General features: G+C 40.6%; 1 protein-coding gene across 1 annotated transcript in view; it reads left to right on the top strand.

Annotated features, from left to right (window-relative positions):
• Nucleotides 1-22,362, top strand: part of itga3b (integrin, alpha 3b) — a 173,620-nt gene that overhangs the window by 110,376 nt on the left and 40,882 nt on the right. Inside the window, exons 7-11 of the mRNA XM_048614589.1 lie at nt 100-293; nt 9,655-9,743; nt 17,215-17,354; nt 18,588-18,671; nt 21,672-21,739. Of these exons, the coding sequence (XP_048470546.1) occupies nt 100-293; nt 9,655-9,743; nt 17,215-17,354; nt 18,588-18,671; nt 21,672-21,739 (575 nt within the window). The remainder of the gene's footprint in view (nt 1-99; nt 294-9,654; nt 9,744-17,214; nt 17,355-18,587; nt 18,672-21,671; nt 21,740-22,362) is intronic.

The following is a 22,362-nucleotide window of genomic DNA, read 5'->3' on the forward strand; positions in this document are numbered from 1 at the left end:
CTTTATGCCAGGCTAGACAATAAGTTTTGTAGGTGACAATCTAATTACTTCATAGGCATGTATTTTTAATGAAGGGATTTGTTTTGTTTTCCCAAATAGTTGGCAAGACATAATTGTCGGAGCTCCTCACTACTTCGATCAGAAGAAGGAGATCAGTGGGGCTGTGTATATTTACATGAATGAGGCAGGACAGTTCTCAGAGGAACCCAACCTGGTATTAAATGGCTCAAAGGATTCCATGTTCGGTTATGCCATCAGCACTATTGGAGACGTTAATCAAGATGGATTTCAAGGTTAGATGATTCATGAACTATTTAAAAAGAAATACTTCACATTGTAATCTTTGTACTGCATCTGTCCTTGCAATTCCCATCAGATAGGGATTAAAACTGTCTGGGCTAAGTTCAGAAACCTTGATTCCATCAGTGAGAACCCCAATCATGAAGCCAAATTTCCAGGAGCTGGAGAGGACTGAAAGCCCTATTTCTACCTGAGCACCAGGACGCAAGACACATCTCGGTTCAGCCGAGATTCCCTCACATTTACTGTGTGTAAATTCCAGTGGAGTAGGGGAAGTGATATTCTCTGCCTGCTCCGTGTCAAGGGTGTTTCTGCATTACACAAGGAATAGTCTTCAGTACTCATGTCTTCATGTAACTTTAAAATTTCCAATGAGACTCATTTGCTTTTTTTTTGGGAGCAGAGGATCCGTGTAGAATTTTCTTTGAGACCTCGGCATGTTGGCTGTTCCTTCTGTCTGATGGTTCAGAATGGCTGTATCAGTGCACAGCCTGTGCAAAAACAAACAACCCCAGAAACTTAGTTTGAGGCTAAGATGGATGAGGGTTCTATGTACTGATGCCAAGACAGTAAACCTTGAAAAAATTTAAGCTTTGAGATGTTCTAACAAGCCAGCACAAACAATGAGTAACTGTTGAAGTGCATTAACTGTTCATGCATAGACAGTTGGTGCACCCATTCTACACCATATCCCACAGAAAAGAATGAAAATAACTGGTTCAGAGATAGTAGGAACTGCAGATGCTGGAGAATCTGAGGTAACAAGGTGTAGAGCTGGATGAACACAGCAGGCCAAGCAGCATCAGAGGAGCAGGAAGGCTGACGTTTCGGGCCTAGACCCTTCTTCAGAAATGGGGGAGGGGAAGGAGGTTCTGAAATAAATAGGGAGAGAGGGGGAGGCGGATAGAAGATGGATAGAGGAGAAGATAGGTGGAGAGGAGACAGACCGGTCAAAGAGGCGGGGATGGAGCCGGTAAAGGTGAGTGTAGGTGGGGAGGTAGGGAGGAGATAGGTCAGTCCATGTGGACTTCACAAACTTCAAAATCTCCCCTCCCCCTACCGCATCCCAAAACCAGCCCAGCTCGTCCCCGCCTCCCTAACCTGTCCTTCCTCCCACCTATCCCCTCTTCCCACCTCAAGCCCCACCCCTATCTCCTACCTACTAACATCATCCCACCCCCTTGACCTGTCCGTCCTCCCTGGACTGACCTATCTCCTCCCTACCTCCCCACCTACACTCACCTTTACCGGCTCCATCCCCGCCTCTTTGGCCAGTCTGTCTCCTCTCCACTTATCTTCTCCTCTATCCATCTTCTATCCGCCTCCCCCTCTCTCCCTATTTATGTCAGAACCTCCTTCCCCTCCCCCATTTCTGAAGAAGGGTCTAGGCCCGAAACATCAGCCTTCCTGCTCCTCTGATGCTGCTTGGCCTGCTGTGTTCATCCAGCTCTACACCTTGTTATCTCTGAAAATAATTGGTTTTGCTTTTGCCAGTGTTGGTCTTCTGTCCAACATTCTTTCTTTGGAGAACTCTGTTCTTGCTCCACGTTTTGTTAATATGGCTAGAGCCACCAGAACAGTCAGACTGAGCCTTAGTTTGAAAGTGCTGCCAAATGATGGCATTGCTAGAATTCCTCAGTACAGCAGTGGAGTGTCAGTGTAAAGCTATTTGCTTAATTTGGTTGAAATACCCTGCGGTCTTTTCTTCCTTTTGTAATCCTCAGTACTTCTGATGCGAAATGCATTCATATCTGCTGTGAACTTGCAATATTGCTTGGGAAATGCAGGTGAAGTCACCCACTCAAGTACAAATACATGCCTCGTGGCTCAAGGAGTGTCTTTTCCTACTGTTTGTTCTTTATATATCTTCTGCAATGTTATCTTTTTCAATAATGTACATGTTTAGGAATGATGGCTCCACCTAGTGGCTATTTAGTGTCATCATTGTACTTGTCTCTATTGTAATAGTGTTTACTGAGGGACTGGGATCTTCACCAACCTGCAGCATTTGTCAGATTATTTGACATGTGATTTTCCACTTAATCGCTCAAGTCAGTCTATGAAATTGGCAGGGTGCAAAAAGATATGTTATCACCCCATTTCTGTACTATGCTATAGCTGCTGTTCATGTGAGATCCTCCAATGTGAGGGAGGGAGAATAATCTCCTATAGAGTGAACAGGGGTGAGAGGCTTAATAGCCTATGATAGGGCAGAAATGATTTGGGGGAGAATAATCTCTAGCAGACTGGGTTGCAGAAAGAGGCTTACTCAATATTTGCTTTCTCTCTCCAGTTGCTGGCTTTAGGCCATTGATGCTTCTTGGAAATATTTCCTTTGTCCGTTACATAAAAGTGAATTGTTAACTTGATGGTTTGAAACAAGAATCATCACTTTGCTCACATCATGCTCAATTTCCCACTCCAGCTGCAAGAGGATCGTTTGCTGCTTATGGGAAAATAGGTAGTTAACAGGACTCTTTACAGCCTCTGCTCTTGTCTTGTCTTCTGCACCTCAGTACCACAAAATCTTTAAGGTTTCCACTGCTCTGAGCAACCTAGTGTGCTTGAGTTACATGTCTGTTTTAGCTTCCTGCACATTCTTGCAGGAATATCTCAGCAATAACCCCCATCGTTAAATTGTTTTTTACAATACTTACTTCTGCAAATACAGTGTGCACACTTGTGTATGACATAAGAAAAATTATATCAGATCTTGAGAGTTTGAAATAGAAGACATAGTCTGGTATGTGGGTTTAAAACTGAGATAGGAATCACAGGTTGAATCTTGCCTTTGCTGACTTCTGCACAGGGCTCCATGATGACCCACAGCATGTTGAACTTGAGTCAAGCTTCCACCAGAACAGAATGTGGAAGTGACTTACAACCACAGCATAGTAAACATAGATATCTATCTTCCAATGTCTGCAATGTTAATTTCCCTCTCCACTTGATGTAGTATGTTAAATTAAATTTCTCTCACTTGAACTTGGTATCTGTAGGCCAGCTCCCCCAGCATCCATGAGTTTTGACTGCTTTGTTTTTTGATAATAAAGCTACACCTGGCATCAAAATGCTCTTTTTAAAAATGCACACCTAAAATTGAATTCCGTATTTGTAAATTTACTGAGTTTTTGACTGAAAAACTAAGAGTGTTGTATACAATGTTCACAACTCCTGGAAACTGGCTTTTTTTTTATTTATTCATTACAAGGCTCTGAATATCACTGACAAGACCAGATTTTATTTCTTATCCATAAACTGATTTTGTACATTGAAGGCAACACATAATGGTGTATCAGTGAGACCTGCGCACTTGTAGTTTTAACTGCAGAGAAGGAAACAGTGACATCTGTTGGCGAGCTGATGTTACTTGCGTATTAAAAATGATTAGCCATGTTAACCCATTGTGTGGGAGATTAGTAACTTTCTCATATGTACTAAAATCAAACCAGATAAATCTATTCCGAGATCAATTGTGTGATTCAGTATGACCTTCAAACAATATTTAGCTGTTGAAATGTCATAGTCATACAGCACAGAAGCAGACCCTTCGGTCCAACCAGTCCATGTCGAACATAATCCCAAACTAAACTAGTCCTACCTGCCTGTTACTGGCCCATATCCCTCTCAACCTTTCCAATTTGTATATCCATCCAAATGTCTTTTAAATGTTGTAATTGTGCTCACATCCACCCCTTCATCAGAAAGTACATCAGGAAGTTCATTCTGCATGTGAACCACCTTCTGTGTAAAAAAAAAGCCGCGTGTCTGACTTAAGTCTCTCTATTCTCACCTTAAAAATGTACCCGCTAGTCTCGAAATTTTGCATCGTAAGGAAAAGACAACTACCATCAACTCTATCTATACCTCTCATTATTTTATAAACTTTTATCAGGTCACCTCTCAACCTCCTATGCTCCAGTGAAAAAAGTCCCAGCCTATCCAGCCTTTCTTTATAACTCAAATCTTCCATACTTGGCAACATCCTGGTAAATCTCTTCTGAACCCTCTCCAGCTTGATAATTTCCTTCCTATAACTGTGCAGCTCTCTCTGATTGAAACAGATATTTAGGATTCGTGAACTGTCTACTCCGAAGTCTGGTTTTCATTGTTCAGGGCTGATGTAGCCTTTATTTGGAATTTTTTAATTTCACATTATTTGTAGCAGTCTTGGCAAGGAATTAATTCTGGAATGGGAATGATTTGCTGTGATAAGTTCCCACAGCAATTTCACGCCTCAATTGATGGATAGTGTGCTGTACCAAAGCTATTTTGAAATGTGTTTTGCAAATCCAATTTCCAGCAGTTCCAGTTACAGACTTTCCACTCACTCAGTGATGACTGAGTTCTCTCTTGACTTAGCTCTGTGAAGTGAGTATGAGAATGTCTGTCTGTCTGCAGTCCATTGAATAGCAGACGCTTGTCAACATTACAAGTAATTTTTTGATACCACTTGATTTCAGAGCTGTTTGAACTTACCTCAACAGTATCTCTGAGGACCGTTTTACTTGAACAGTTGTTCCAAGGATAGTCAACATCAACATCTCACCTGAGCCCACACATGGCCCCTTAGAACAGTTGCTCTACAGTTGTGAAACTTATTTCAGAAAATTGCTTTGCAGTGACTTATACACACCTATATCACCAACTGTGCACAGCAGGGAAAACATGAGTTTTTGTTTTTTTTTATTCTTTTACGAATGAGGGCATCACTGGCAGGGCCAGCATTTGTTGCCCATCCCTAATTGCCCTGAAACTGAGTTCCCTTTTCAGAAGGTTGTTAACAGTCAATAATATCGCTGTTGGTCCAGAGTCACACATGGGCCAGACCAGGCTAATGATGGCAGATTTTCTTTGGACCAGTTAGTGAACCTGATGGGTTTTCACAGCAATTGTTAATTGTTGTCATGGTCACCATTACTCTGACTAATCCATATTTATGAGTTAATGAGAGATTGAGAAAACAGAACCTGGTATTCTCTCATTTTTTAAAGAATGAAAAGTGATCTCCTTGAAACTTGCAACATTCTTAGAGGACGTGACAGGGATCGATGTAATTAGAAACCGAAAGAATTGTGGATGCTAGAAATCAGAAACAAAAACAGAAACTGCTGGAAATGTTTGGCAGGTCCAGGAGCATCTGTGGAGAGAAATCAAAGTTAATGTTTCGGGTTCAGTGACCCTTCCTCAAATCTGCATGAAGAATTCTGAGGAAGTGTCTCTGGACCCGAAACGTTAACTAATTTCTCTCCACTGATGCTGCCAGACCTGCTGAGCTTTTTCCAGCAATTTCTATCGATGTAAATAGGGTGGTCACTCTGACTGGCATTAGGGTGGGTCATCTAAGACTGAAGTGAGGAGGGACTTCTTCACTGAGACCATGAGGTTTTGGAATTTTCTACCCTAGAGAGCAGTGGAAGTGCAATGTTTGAGCTTGTTCAATCAGAAATTGATACATTTCTGAATGCTAATGATACCAAGGGATATAAGGAGAGCATGGGAAAGTAGCTTTGAGATAGAAAATCAGCTATGATCTAATTCATTGGTGGAGAATGCTGTAGGCTGAATAGCCTGCTCTCCCATATTGCTACAAGATGTTTGGTGGTTTTATAATTTATCATTCAGAAAAAATACAAATAGATTTATTTGACTTGTCCTATAGCTCTGGTTCACTGTTACACAACAGGTGTTACTGCCAATACCTTTGTTTTCTAATTAAATGTCCTTAAAGCCATGGTATCAATGATGCCAGCAATGAGGAAAACAGAGTTTCATGCTTGAAGTTTGAATTTTCACTCTTTGCTTATACTTTCACAATCTTCTGGCTTACACACATCAACTATTGGCATGAAATTTAAGTGATGAAAGGGCACAAAATTAGGAGCAGGAGTCGGCCATTTGGCCCCTTAAGCCTGCTCTACTATTCAGTAAATATCCAGTAAGATCACAGCTGATGTACTTTTGGCTTCAATTCTGTTCATGTCTATGTATCCTCCTCCCTATAACCATGAACTCCGAGAAACCCAAATGTTATGAGGCAAACACCAGAATCATTGTAAATGTGGCCATGTGTCGTCTGATCAAACATCATCTGATCATGGGTCAGAGATTAAACTTCTAAGAATTCACCCGAGCGGGCCACTGGAGTAAACTTCTTTCTTATAAACAGATTTCACATTCTGCTATAATGACTGCCCAGAGAATAGCTTTCCCAAGTGTTTGTCTACTGCTTCCATCAAAACCTGATTATTAAAGATATTCATAGAGTTACGAATTAGCATTTTCCACGTTGCTATATTATGTCTGTTTTGCATTTAATTAAAATCCACATTGTTAATATTAGGCAATGGTCAGAAAGTGGTAGTGAATTTGTAATCTGCCCCTTGTGTTTACAGGTGTGTTTCATATACAGGCTCTGGTTACTGCCCTGAAAAAAAAATCCTGACAGCTACAGTTTGTGATATCTCACTCTGCTGTAAGAGTTCAGATAGCTGAGTGCTCCTTCAAATGCTGGTTGCATTACTGTCTGCGACAAGAACCAATGATCTTTCACCCAGGGAGCACACAGATGAATGTTTCCATTGTTAAAGGACCAGGAGAGGGGGCTACAGTACGGAGCATTGTCACTTTAAATGTTTCAAAGTGTCACAGAGCACCACTGCTTTTATTGAAGTGTTAGAAACAACTCTCTTGTGATTTCTGTAGCAGCTTTTACAAAGTAACCTATTCTCAGAATGGTATGGTTTACAGGGCATTTTGGACGTTTAGATTTGGCTCAACATCTGGTGAGGTGAAATTCCTTTATTAATGAAAAACAGGAGAAGGTTGGAGGTTTCTCTACAATTAATGACCTGCTAACAATTACACTTTTCAAAGCCAGGTACTCCTGAACTGTGCTCAATAGAACATGAATCCTGGAGTGAAATTGGCATGTCCAATTTTTTTGGAGGAAGAAATTCTGTGACCTTTTTGAGATGTGGCATTGAAGTGTTTTAAATGTTACCTCCAGTGCAGTTAATTTATCATCCTTCATCTTTGCTGTTGAGCCATGTCTGTTTCTGCAACAGGACACAGGATCTTCCTCATACGCCAACAAATGGCATAGACTGGGACAAGCTGCAATTTTCCCTTCTGCCTACTGTCAGGTTGTGGCTCAAATTGGCAACTCAGCCTTGACTCTCACTTGTCCCCATTACACAATTCTGTGCAGTGACGATATGGGCAGCCAAACCAAATTGATGCCATGATCATTTGACAGTGGGCTTCTAACCCTTATACTCATATTTATACTCATATTCCCTTCTGCTGTTACTGCATCTTACCAGCTGTTCTCTGTCACAGTTACTGAAAGAACATTTTGGCAGATTTCTGCAGGGAGCTTTCAATTGTGTTGTTGCCTACTCTGCTCTGCTCAATCCCAACAGCGTGGATTCATATATTTTTGGCTACTCTAGAGCACTAGATCTCAGTATAACTACACCAGGAAGGAAGTAATTGACTGGAATGAGCAGAGGTCAAAGCAGTTCCGCTCTGGACGTGTTTTGTTGTGGGACAACATCTATGAGAGTAAATGTTCAGTGGTTGCTTCAAAGCCAAAGGTTGCTGTTCACAGCAGCTGAAATAAAGTAGAGATTTCTGTCCACTGAGGCCCAGGATTTATTTACGTTTTGCCCTTTGAAGGTTGTCTTGTTTAAAAGCCGGAGGAATGTTGAGATCTGTTAGCATAAATGTTTGCTTCCTTCTCTTTCTTGTTGACACTGTGTACAATATAATAGATAAAGAAAACAACTCATTTTTGCTCATAGTTACACTGAAGCTTGTTCTGAGCCATTGAGACAGAGTTCAACCTAACAAGAGTTATTCAGCACTTTGTGGTCTAGAAAGTCAGGATTGATCTGAAGGAGGGGTTGGTGAGTTACCGTTGTCATCAGCGATATTGCCAGTGTAATAGGAACAGCATAGCTGACTACATAATAATCCTCTTACAATGTCCCCAAGTTGATGGTTTAGGCCTAACTTCAGAGCAGTTCAGTGCACCGCTGCAGCATTCACACTTGCCATTTTAGCCAATGGGTCGTGTGCACTGTTGCCAATTTATTATCAAATTATGATCATGATTATGTTCTGGGCCCGTTAACTTCCTGTTGTCAAAGTGCAAAGTGTGTGTGACTCCACTCTAAATGACATGACATGGGAACTTGGCAGCAACTGACCAAATTCTGTTTCACTTACAACAACTGCCAGAGAATTTGAACTGATTCTGACATTGCATTAGCCCCCAGGAAATATTTTTGACTTTTCTTGCAAACATCCACTTTTTTCCTTCCCTTCTCATCTGAAGGTATCGAGTTCTTGTTGCTTTCACAGGCAGCCACCTGTGTCGCTCCTAAGTAGCCTTTGGAATCTGGATAGTGGCTACTAAGTACGAGAGTTAGAGATAATACAGGTGTGCCTTATTTTCCTGTTGTCTGACCCAACATACAGAAATTTTCATTTTGTCAGATGACATTCAATGTGTACTAAGCAGGATATCTGGATAATTTCTTCCCCTATTGCTGTTGGTTTGATTTTCTTCCCAAAAAGAACATGAGTGAATCGAGATGGGCTTCTATAACAACTTTTTATTGAATTCACATTTCACCATCTGCCTTGGTGGGATTCATACTCATGTCCCAAGGACATTAGCCTGGAGTTCTGGTTTGTGATATTACTGTTACACCACTGCTTCCCCTACTTAACTGCACAGACTAAGTCTGAACACACAATATTTTGAAATGCATTTCACCTTCCTACTCAGAGCTGAGAAGTTAGAGCGAGTGAAAGTCCGGACTGAGTTGTCAACTTGAGCTGTGACCAAAGTGCAACCTGGTAACAGGCAAAGGGGAAATTCACAGCTAATTCCATTCAGTGTCATTTACTGGTGAAGTAAATGAGGAAGATTGTTAACAGCCTCAAACTTCTGGTCAGAAAAAAAATTGTGATTTAAAAATCTATCCCTCAAGCAGTTGCAGTCTCATCTTTCAAAATCCTTTAATCATTCCTTCAGAAGACCACTGATTTCAATAAAAAATCTGAAAGTAATCCCTTTCACAGAGGTAAAAATCCTATAATCCCACGCGTGAATTTTACTTGCTCAGTCATCATAAATTATTCCAGGGGATGAGATGTTCATAAATATAATCCTTTTGCAAATAATTAGCACAATGGGGAACTGGAGAAACAACTCCATATTCTTGTGATGATTGAAATGCCAGGCAACCCTGTTCTGGTGAATTGTCATGTATATTTGTGAGAATTTTTCCATTTGACTGCAGCATTAAGGACTGTTGAAATGCATTAGTTTTTTTTCCACAGATATTGCCATTGGAGCTCCATATGATGGTTTTGGCAAAGTTTTCATATACCACGGCAGCAAGGATGGACTGAATCCTGAACCTAGTCAGGTATGGCTTTTTACGAACTGTGAAACTATAGTTGCATAAAATTTAGAAGAGTAACAGGCTATTTGGCCCAACCAGTTCATGCTGGTGTTGATGCTCCTCTTGAGAATCCCATGTCTGTCCTCGTCTAATTCTAATGTGCTGGGTAAGGGTTTTTCTTCTGACTATGCAGTCACTCGGGGGGAAGATGCTAACGTAGTGGTTATTGAACTATTAATTCAGAGGCACAAGTTAATGCTCTAGAGACAAGGGTTCAAATCTCACCATGGCAGCTAGTGCAATTTAATTCCAATTAATTAAAATCTGGAATTGTAATCTAATCTTAGTAATGGTGACCATGTAACTACGATTGTTATAAAAACCTGTTTAGTTCATGAGTATCCGTAGGAAAAGAAATCTGCATTCCTTGCCTGGTCTGTCCTACATGTCACTTTTTTGCTCCAAGTAATGTAATTAACTGTAAATTGCCCTCTGAAATAGTCTAGCAAGCCATTTAGTTCAAGAGCGATTAGGGATTTTCAACAAATGCTGGCTTTGCCAACAATGCCCATGATCTATGAAAGAATTTTTTTTTTAAATATTCATGCTTTAGGCCTAGATTGCTGTTCCATGTTCAAAAGAAAGGAAGAAGTTGCAAAAATGCTGTACAGATGCCTTTATAGGTAGCTGCTGCATTTGGTGTTGGTTAGAGCCATGCAGAAGATTGAGATTCCAGATTTAATCTTGAGTCTCCACTGACATGGGTGAGTTAGTTGGGATGGTGCTGGATGTTGTTAGCTGTTGGTGTTCTCTGGGTTGGGGGAATAGATTTGCTGGGATCCCTGATCATTGTCTGGTGCCTTATGCTGCCGGAGCTGAGTGGGTACGTTTAGGTTCAGTAACAACGTTGCTTCCAGTAAAACTGCTTGCTATAACAACCACTCATTAGATGTTTGCTAGAATATGAAGTAAATTCTTTGCATTCTTTCCCATTGATAGACTTATGTTAGTTTGGTTTATCTGATGACATTATAACCTTCAAGTCAAAAGGTTGTGGGTTCAAAGCTGTTTGCTACAACTTCAGCACATTGGCTAAGATGACCCACTAGTGTATAGTTGAGGGCGTACTGCATTCCCAGTGATACCAAACTTAGGTCTTACTGAACATCTATCTGATGATTCGTACATTACAGAACTCTATTCTAAGAAGAATACAGAGCCATGGTGACCTAGGCAACATTTCTTTCCCCTCTTGCTACTACCAAAGGCAGATTATCTACTTACTTATTTCAGTTATTTTCATTCATGGGTGTTTCTAACTCAGCCAGCATTGTCCATAGACTAAGGGTGGTGAGCTGCAACCTTGGGATGTAGGGACCCCAACTGCTATTTGGAAGGGATTTCTGGGATTTTGACTGAGCAACAATGAAGGAATGGTAATATATTTCCAAGTCATGATGGTGTATGTCTTGGAGAGGAACTTGTAGGTGGTGGTCCTCTGCATCTACAGCCCTTTGTCTTTCTCAGTAGTTGAATTTGCAAGTTTGGAAGGTGCAGTCGAAGAATGTCACAAAATGAGGATTTTGGTCGCAGAGGTAAAGGGAATCAGAATGAAATGGGAAACATAAATGAGGCACTTTTCTCTGCCTCCTGGTAGGTAACCCAGAGACTTGCAAAGCAGCTTTAGAACAAAACATCAGATGTTCACAACCAAGGAAGCATTTTAAAGAGGGGAAAAGCAATCTTGAAGATATCGAAGACTGCAATTTCAGGCATGATATATATCATGAAAATGTTTGATCATTTATACATTCAGAAATATAAAAACAAAGTACTGGTGAAACTCAGCAGGTCTGGCAGCATTTGAGGAGAGAGAAAAACAGAGTCAATAATTTATGCCCAGTGACTTTTTCTTTGAGGAGGGAGAGATGTGTGTGTGTTTAAGTCTGTACACAAGTATGTGTGTTAAATTATTTATGCACAATCTAAATTTTCAATTCTCCTGGTGCCTGTTACTCTGTTTGCCTTCCTCCCCAGAGGAGGTAATAATCCAGGATAATATTTCTACATTTCTTGTTAAGAGACAGCTTTAGTGTCAGTGGCTCAGTGTTAATGGACTTGTGTTTGAATCAGAAGGTCATTCACTGCAGTACTGCAGTTGTCCACTGAGATGAGGTCCTTCTATCTTCCCAGGTGGAACATAAAAGATGCCACCATCCAAAGAAGAACAGGCAAATTTCTTGGTGTCTTGGCCCATATTTTATCTCTCAACCATCATTCAAAACCACTTAATGGATCATTTCTCCCATTGGTACCTTTAGGATCATGTTAATATACTGATAGCTGTATTGCCTCACATTACAATTGTGGCTAAAGTACTTCATTAACCAAGAAGTGCTTTTGGATGTTATTGGAAAATCTTCTATAAGTACAAGTACATCCTAAAATAGGTTTTTCAATTTTCTTATTCTATTTTAAATATTTCTCTCTCTGGTTCCCAAACCACAGCTTTAGTGACAACTCCAAAATGTTGGATGTTATTGACGACAATAGATATGGATCAAGGAGGAAAGTTCCCTTTTAATTCACAGCTACATTTTTCTGTAATCCACCAAAGGGAATCTAGAATCTTACTAAAGATTACTGACTGGACCAGCTTTTCTGTCCCCCTCCTCCATCTTCAATACATGTTTTTTCAAAGTGATGTATTCTTGATCTCAATATACTTCATCATCACTACTATCCTCCTATTGAAAAGCAAGAATTGGCCACATTTTAAGGCTTTCTCTATTTGAGCTATACACCCTTGAGAATAGCAATTTGATTCTTGCTTATCTTTGACATATTATCCTCTTGGTCCCCATTCTGATAGATTGGCAGAGGTATACTGGAACTTGAATCTGGTCCTACAGGGGAGGCAAAGGTCTATTGGTATTATTGCTGGACTGTCAATCCAGAGACCCAGATAATGTTCTGGCGACCCAGGTTCAAATCCGGCCATGGCAGATAAAGGAATTTGAATTCAAAAAAAAGAAATCTGGAATTAAGAGTGTAACGATTGCTGTGAATCCATGGCTGATTGTCGTAAAAACCCAACTGGTTTATTAATATCCTTTAGGGAAGGAAACTGCCATCCTTACCTGGTCTGGCCTACATGTGATTCCAGATCCACAGCAATGTGGTTGACTCTTAACTGCCCTCTGAGCAATTAGGGATGGGCAATAAATGCTGCCTAGCCAGCGATGCCCATATCCTGTGAATGAATAAAATAAACATGAATTCTCCAGAGCAAGAAATTCTGGGAATGTTGTGAGTCATGGTAAATAGAAATAGATTTCCAGACAATGGAAAGTAGCCATTCCTACAATGAAGACATTTGATTGCTTGATTGAAAAGTTTTATTGAAAGTTTGCCTGAGTCTTACCCATCAGAGATCTATGGCTGTATGTCAAGATAGCTGTTGTTTGGAGTTCTCTTTGAAGAAAGTTATTAAGTACATGAGAGCGTCACAGAATGAGTGCCTTGCCTAGTTCATGATCTTGGGCTCCCATATGCTTTATTTGAAGTTAGTTTTAGTTCTGCTGACACAGTGATGTCTCTGGATTCTCTTTCTCACTTACAGGGAGATAATAAACCACAGGGCCCTTAACAACTTGGCTTTCTGGTTTGAAGTCCCTCCTGCCACATCATCAGGAAAGCTTGTTAGATTGATATAGGAGAGAGCAAGAACTGCAGATGCTGGAGTCGGAAACAACACACTATGGAGGTGGAGGAACACAGCAGGCCAGGCAGCATCAGAGGTGGAGGAAAGTTGACGTTTCAGGTCAGGACCCTTCTTCAGAAATGGGTAAGGGGAAGAGACTGGGAAATAAATAGAGAGAGCAGGGGTGGGGTTCGGAAAGGTAGGTGGGATGATAATAGGTGAGTGCAGGTAGGGAGTGGTGGGATTGGTCAGTGTGATGTGTAGGACAGATAGGTGGGAGAGAAGATGGGCAGGTTGTGTCAGGTTAAGGGGGCGGGGATGAGACCCCATCCCATGTCCATGCCTCCCTCTCATCCCTGCCTCCTTGATCTGACACAACCTCTCCATCTTCTCTCCCACTGACCAATCCCCACTACTCCCTACCTGCACTCACCTATCACCATCCCACCTACCTTCCCCAGGCCCACCCCTCCTCTCTCTATTTATTTCCCAGCTCCCTTCCCCCTCCCCATTTCTGAAGAAGGGTCCCGACCTGAAACGTTAACTTTCCTGCTGCTCTGATGCTGCCTGGCCTGCTGTGTTCCTCCAGCTCTACACTGTGTTGTCACATTGATGTTTCTTTTTAAAATATAGGTCATTCCTCTTCCCCTCTTGAGAGTGATGAGCTGCACTAGAAGTGGTTCCATGAACCCTGGCCACCCTTCAATACTTCAACCAAACCCTTCCACAGTTCCCCTACCCAAGGTGTTCAGTTCACCATCAAATTTACTTAACATTCAAAATAGGAATATTTTCTGAAGCAGCATGAGAATCTATAACAACCCAAAGAGGTTTAGATTTATATTCTAAACACTTATTCACCAGCAGCATGCACTATCACATCTTATTTTGTTTGGTGACACTACATTGACAGATACCTGGGATTTTAAGCCCTGATGAATAGATAAAAGTGAAAGGGAGAAATAATTTCATTTGAAATATTTTACCAGTGAAGCCATTGGAAAGGAAACTCAGGCAGGGTGTATAAGATACAGTCAATTTATACCGTATATTCACTGCCTGCATTAAAAACTAACATAAGTTCCATTGTAGCACTCCTTTTGATTCATGTAGCTTTTGGCTGTACAGGCTTCTACCTGAGTGTCTGCCCAAAACAATTGGTTCCCTAATGGATACTTTTAGGCAGGGGAATGATTTGATTTCTCTGCAGATTAAAATTTCACATAGCAGCATGTGGGATACATTTTTAACTCCATTTCTCATCGTTCATTCTCCAGAGGTCTATAGTCTTGCTCCATTCACCTGATCAAAATCTATCAGAAACTCTTTCAAACATCCTTTTGGCAGAGTTGTCAGCCACAGCATACCCCAAGAAGGAGTCAGTGCCTTCAGACAGGAGTGGTGTGGTTAGGAACCCTGTTCATTAAAGAGTGATAAGATGAAAAAAACTCAACCGCATCTCTTGCATTTCCCGCACCACAGCCCTCACATCCTCTTCCCCAACAAAAACAAAGACAGAATCCCCTTTGTCCTCACAAATCACCCCACCAACCTCCCCATCCAGTGTATTATTCTCCGTCACTTCCGCCACCTACAATCCGACCCCACAGCCAAAGAGAGATTTACCTCCCCACCCCTATCTGCCTTTCATAGGGACTGCTCTCTCTGCGACTCCCTTGTCCGCTCCACTCTCCCCACTAACCCCATCACAGCCGGCACCTTTCCCTGCAACCACAGGAGGTGCTACACCTGCCCTTACACCTCCCCTACCACCGCCCACCCCCCTCCACTCACCTCCATTCAAGGCCCAAAACAAACCTTTCATATCAGACAGGGGTTCACTTGTACATCCATCAAATTGATCTACTGTATCCTGCCCCCTCTACATCGGTGAGACCAAACATAGACTCAGAGACCATTTCGTAGAGCATCTGCGCTCTGTACGTGACAAATGACAACACCTTCTGGTCGCCAACCATTTTAACTCCACTCCCACTCCCTGAGTGACATGTGCAGTCTTGGCCTCCTCCAGTGTCACAATGACGCCACCCTCAAACTGGAGGAGCAGCACCTCATATTCTGCCTCAGGAGCCTATAGCCCGATGGCCTAAACATGGAATTCACCAGTTTTAAAATCTCCCCATCCCCAGCATCATCCCATGTCCACCCCTCCGTCTCATCCCTGCCTCCTTGACCTGACACAACCTGTCCATCTTCTCCCCCACCTATCCTCCCCAGCCATCCCACTGACCAATCCCCACCATTCCCTGCCTGCACTCACCTATCAACAACCCACCTACCTTTCCCAGCCCCACCCCTCCTCTCCCCATTTCTGAAGAAGGGTCCCAACCCGTACCATCAACTTTCCTGCTCCTCTGATGCTGCCTGTCCTGCTGTGTTCCTCCAGCTCCACAGTGTGTTATCTCTGACTCCAGCATCTGCAGTTCTTGCTATCTCCCTAGTATAAATACAGTGTCTTTTATGGTCACTTTTGAAGTGTAGTCATCGTTGTAAAGTAGAAAAGTTTTTGTCCAATTGCAAACTGCAGAATCCATGAAACACAATGTCCAAATAATTAGTTTTCATTGATTTTGGCTGGGATAAACATTGGCCAGGACACTAACTGACCTCCTCACCTTTGAAACAGTGCCATAGTATGTTTTATGTTTTTGTAAGAGGGCAGAAAGGGTCATGATGTAAAATGTTATGAAATACAGTGCCACCAATAATGCAGCCATCCATCACTACTTGGAATATCAACCTCAATTTCTGAGTACAGCTCTCTGGGGTGGGTGTTGAACCCATGTTGATTCACAGGTAGGATTGCTACCACTGAGTGAACTATGGCTAACACATTGGTGCGTCAATGAACTCTTAGAAATTGAGCAGAAATTTCTGCCAAGAACTGACAGAATGCCTACTTTTCTCTATACCTAGTAACTTACCAAAACAACTACATTATCAAAAATTGTTATTTCAAAGCTAAGCCTCAGTACAATTTTGATTAAATGATGTCATTCCCAGAATGATCTGTGCTGTCTCCCACAAAATGCTCAGCAAATAATTTCAATTCTTTGGTTCTGGAATTAAGAAAATATTGCTCCGAAAATCAATTTCATAGCTGCTGTGTTGATCATCTGTGCAGTTTCAGTCTGTGACAGATTCTGTAACTGCAGTAACACAAGCAATGCTGCTGTTTCTACACTGGCACTTTCATCATTAATTGGCCTTTTGTTTCATTATGTAAATATGATGGCTCAGGCTGATTGCCAAAATAAGCACTTTAATTGGTTATGTCATCAAGAAATAAAATATCTTGGTTCAGTGTCGTACAGCATGGTGGTGATGAAATTCAAAAATGTTTATGTAACTCCTCATCAAGCTGAAAAAATCCAGTGCTGGATGCTATCAAAAGGCAACGTCCCTTTTTAGTAGCGCCACCTGTTTTAGATGGTGTTACTATCTCCTTTCAAACCTATCTGACACTTGCATTCAAATCTAATTTGGTTCAATTGCAATCCTGTCTCCTCTTTCTATTGCCCTTAAGGGACTTGTTATGCCAAATAAATATAAAAACAGTCAAATATCTGGAATGAGTAAAAACCATTTGACACAAACACACAGCTATATACAATTTGAAATAATGTGAAATTTTAGACAGTATATCAAAAATTAAGAAATATCATGGGTAAAATTGTTTTCATGGAAAATGAGAATTTTTCTGGAAATAACATTTTAAATGAGCAATGAAATGCTGTGACAATAAGTTATGAGTTCATTTTCATTTTCAAGGTCATCAGTGGAGCAGGTCTGGAGAAAACTGACCCAATCAATACATTTGGCTATTCAATCAGTGGAGGACTTGATGTTGATAGGAATGATTACCCTGACATTCTAATTGGAACATTATCCGACAGAGTCATTTTACTGAGGTACGACCTTCACATGAGTACGATGTGGTCGTAGGGTTTTTGTAGGAGTTAGATTTAAGACAACAGTCGAGACTGGACCAGGATATACAGACATGGCTCAGACTCTCTTTTAAAGTCATACGTTTAACTGTACTTCTCTGTGATGTTCTGATGGCCAGGGATTCGCTGGAACAGTGTAGTCTGGAGTTGCACATCGAGGCCATGTGGAATCCCCTGATGTAGCTAACTCCATGGTAATTCCTGGGAAATGGAATTTTTGGAAGAGCAATTACTCTGTGTGTTTTTAGAGCCCTCTGAAGAAATTTATTAAATTCCAGAGAATTCAGAGGATTCTGATTCACTTAAGTTTAATAGTTACCCAGGAAACATGAAAGGATTATAATTAAACTATGAACAACTGACCTCCAAACAATACCTCCTGCTGATCTGGCCTCCACCATGGCCCACCTTACTCGAGTTGGTTTCTCTTTTCCACCCAATCCCCATGAACATCCTACCCACCTGCCACCCCATCCCCTCACTTACTTTGCACACTTACATTTCCTCCGTCACTGCCAAAGTGCCTTGGGATATTTAGCCTTTAAATTACAGCAGCAAGTGTCATATAAAAGGGTGTGCCTTGACCTACAACACTGTGCCCGTACTCAGTAGATTTCTGCCTGGTTGTCTCTGACAGATACATTTGGAATGGGTGAGACTCGGAATCTTGGCCACAAAAGTTGCCAACATATCAGTGAGTAATTTTAAAGAGGATTACCATTGTTTGAATCCGGTCCGATGGAAATCAGAATCTCTGGACCATTATTTAGTTAAGTAGGAAAGCATTAAGAATTAAAAGCAGGAAAGTCTAGTTAGCTGGATCTTAAAGGTTTCCCTTAAATGCAGGCTGAGCAGCTGGGAATTCTACATAACAGAGGCAATATAGCACCTCTGATGGCAGCAGTATGTAATTAAATAAGCAACTTCCAATTTAAAGGTAAATACAGGAATTTATCATGAGAAAAATGGCAGGAAGATTTCACGGAAATGTGTGAAAAACATAAGTTTGTTGGAGATTCCCACAGATAGGGAATATTTTATGTAGTTTAAGCTTCTGATCCTTTTCCAATCTTTGAGTCTATACAATTTCAGCAAAAACAAAATTGCACAGGCAGCAAGAGGATTAAAGAACCCAGAGCATGTTAGGTATAAGTGGTGGAATTTCTGAAACTAATGGCATGTATCTGTTTCCAGATCTCGGCCAGTTGTTAATATTAGTAAAAATTTCACTGTGCACCCAAGCATCATTGATCCCAGCACCTGCACTATTAAGTCCTGGTAAGCATTTTGAAATATTGTTATTTTCTCTGAAACTGCTGTTACTTTTGATAGCTGATAATTTGTTCATTTACAGCCATCAATAACATTTAAGCAAGGGGCCCAAGTGTCGTAAAATGTTATGAATGCAATCTAGCTGAGCTTTACACAATGGTCTAGATTTTCCAAATAACATTACTATATTATAAATGGGGGATTGCTGACATTAAAATAACATCGTTTGGAGATTCTCATTCCAACCATGCTGCTGTACTGTTGTCATTTGGAACAAAAGTCATGGAGGGCCACTCGATACTGTTATACTGTATATTTTAATCACTTGCTTAAATATATTGGTAAATGTAAAAAGGTGTCAAACAAAGCAGACTTTTTAAAAAATTAAGTCTCCTTTATTATTAGAAAAATCAGAGTTGAGCATGCACAGTTGGTAATTATGGATGGATTTTTGGTGTCAGCAAATTCAATATTAAGTATCAATTATATAATTGGGAATAGAGTTAGGGACATGTGAAGAGACTAAAAATATAATACCAAACGAAAAACAAAGAGATCCAGAGCAAGACCAGATGAAATTTGTGTATTTAATTAATTATTCTATATTTTGGGATATGTTTGGGATTGAAGTGTTGCTTTAATCCCCAGTGCAGTATTACAAAGTACCTACAGAGAGTGTTACTAAACATATAAACAGCACTGTTATCTGCAGCATCACAGTTGTTTTGTGCCAAGACCCTTCTATCTAGTGTTTCAACTGTACAAAATTTAGGTTTTGACCAACTGTGGTGCCGTAATTCGTCTATGGACAGTGTGGAACCACTAAATCTAACATTGCATTGGCCGTGTGGAAGCTTTTCTCTATAATTGCTGCCACTTGTTCGTCATCTTGCTACTTTGCCTTGAGTTCAGTTATTTTGCCCTCTGTTTTCTCTTAGCTTGGCCTCCTTGCTCTATTCTTCCTTGGCAATGACTTTCAGGTGCTAACTTGCTCCCACTGTTTGTCACTGGGTCCCTGAACAATTCAGAGCTCCTCTGGTTTAGACAGCCACTAGGCCAATGCTCTGTCTCCACTGCTGACCCAGGCAACCTTGGACTACTTACCTCTCTCTTTGTTCCTTCTAACTTCACTGTACCTTGGGACCTATTCTCTTCTCTTGGTTTTTATTTTCTTCCTCACTAACCCAGAACCCTGTCAAGTGTGAAGGCACAACTAGCCCTCATAGAAGACTTATAAGGATGATACCAAACATACATGGGTTTCCATATTAGGAAAGGGTTGACAAGCGAGATCTTCTTTCTCCTGGATAAAGAAGGCTGAGAGGTGACCTACTAGGGGTATTTAAAATTATTAAACATTTGGGTACAGGAAGAGTGCTACATCTTACGGATAAGAGGATAACGAGAGACTGTCAATATAAGATAGTCGCCAAGGAAGTCAGAAGAAACACCTTTACCCAAAGGAACAAATACAGAAGTTGCTGGAAAAGCTCAGCAGGCCTGGCAGCAGAAAAATAGAGTTAACATTTTGGGTCTGGTGACCCTTCCTCAGAACTGATGGTGGCTGGGAAAACGTCAGTTTATATGCAGAAAATAGGGAGAGGTATGGGGTAGGGAGTAAACTGCATTCACAGTTCTTTCGGTTTTTACCTTTACCCAAAGTGTGGTAAGAATGCGGGACTCTCTACCACACAAAATTATTAAAGCAAATAGCATAGACATATTTAAGTGGAAGATAGACAAACACTTGAAGGAGAAGGGAATAGATGATTACAACACGAGGCATAGATGGGGAAAGATGAGAGGAAGCTTGAGTAGATCATAAACAGTAGCATAGACTGGTAGGGTCAAATGGCTTGTTTCTGTGCTGTAATTCTTATGTAATTCTATGAAATGTGACAATGAGGGAGATGTCCCTGTTATAGGTTACTGAGGAAAGGGAGATATGCTGGAGGTGGAGATGGGCACAACAAAAAGAAAGAGATGCTTTATCCAGGTTACAGGTATAAGGATTTCAAACTCAAAAAGAATATTGTGCCCCTCAAGGAACACAATGATCTTGAGAAGAGATGAAAGATTCTGCTTCTTCCCTGGTCATGCCATTCATGTAAAATCCTGATTGGCAGCTTACAATATCTCATTTCACCACTGAGCAAACTGTGTTGTCCAAGAGGTTGTAGCCCTGTGAACAACTTTACAGAAAATAAACTAAACTGAAAGACCATAAATCCATTGTTTCCAAATATCATTTATTATTCATGCTGACATCTGTTTTAAAACAAAATCAATCAATCTGTTCGAGAATGTTGTTATACTTTTCACAGGTTGTGGGATTCAAACCTGTATTTTCTGACCTAGAAACAAAAACAGGAATTGCAGGAAAAGTTCAGCAGGTCTGACAGCACTGTGGAGAGAAATTGAGAGTTAACGTTTTGGGTCAAGTGACCCTTCCTCAGAACTCTAAGTTCTGATTTACAGCATCCACAGTTCTTTCAGTTTTAATTTTATGACATAGATGTAGGATACTAGCACTGCAGTACAAAACAAATGACTTAAATGTGATAATGTGAAACACCACGGCAAAGGAGTTAGAAATGGTCCATACTATTCAGAATTTCGTTACCATATGCTGTCTGTGGACGGCTTCTGGAGCTCTCTCTTTTTGTCAAAGTCCAAGGGAAACACTCCTGTATCTCCGTCTTGGGAAAGAGAAATGTTGGTACCCAAAAATTTAACCATATTATACTATTTTTCTGGGAGGAAGACGTTTCAATATCAAGCATTTGAGACTCATGCGGTCTGAAGATTTTTTTTTGATGTTAGTAATTACAGTAACTTCTTGTTACATTAGGAATGGAATGAGTGGCATCTGGGCATAGCTATTAATCATATTTTCTAAAGCAAATTAAATAGCTACAAATATGTAAAGATTTAAATGATAGATCAATTTTATACCACACATTAAACATTTCTGTAAAAGTTTTGCCTGTTTTCTGTTTCATTTAGTGTCACAGTGACAGTTTGCTTCTCATACATCGTGAGCACAGGAAATAGAAAGTACAATCGCAGTATAGGTAAGTATCAGCACTCCATGAGCTACCACATTTCAACAAGGTAGTACATGTAAATCTGTAAGTCAATGGTCTCACTGGAGAAATTGGGTGTGGTTGTTGGATCTACATTATTTTTACAATCAGAGCAACTGACCTGTTCAAAATCATCAACAATCAAAATATTAACTTAAAATTTCTAGTTAGGTGCTGTGTCTTGTGGTTCCCTGAAGTTTGGGATAACCACACTTTCAATCAAAACTACAGGAGCTTTACATCAAGTGTAATTTACAGATCTCACCATGTGTCTGGAGTGATGCTTGGCCCCTGACTGCAGTGCAGTCATGATTGATATGGCAGTCTGGAAATACATTTGTATAAAAAATATAATTTCTAACTCATTGTGAATAATAAAAACACAACAATACCATTGACCTGAACCAGCCAAGTATTTATTTTGCACATTGGGTTTAAAATTTAATATCAATCTGTGAATTGATTATCCATTTCCTTTAAGCAGGAGGTGAGTGTATTCAAAAATACTGGTAGCCAATTAGACTTTGTACAAGGGTAGTTTACCAAAAAATGTTTGTGGCTTAAGTCTCAGGTGTATGTGAACAAACAGTACTTCCTTTCAGTTACCCTCC

This window comes from Rhincodon typus, chromosome 30 (assembly GCF_021869965.1).
Source record: "Rhincodon typus isolate 14 chromosome 30, sRhiTyp1.1, whole genome shotgun sequence".
NCBI lineage: Eukaryota > Metazoa > Chordata > Chondrichthyes > Orectolobiformes > Rhincodontidae > Rhincodon > Rhincodon typus.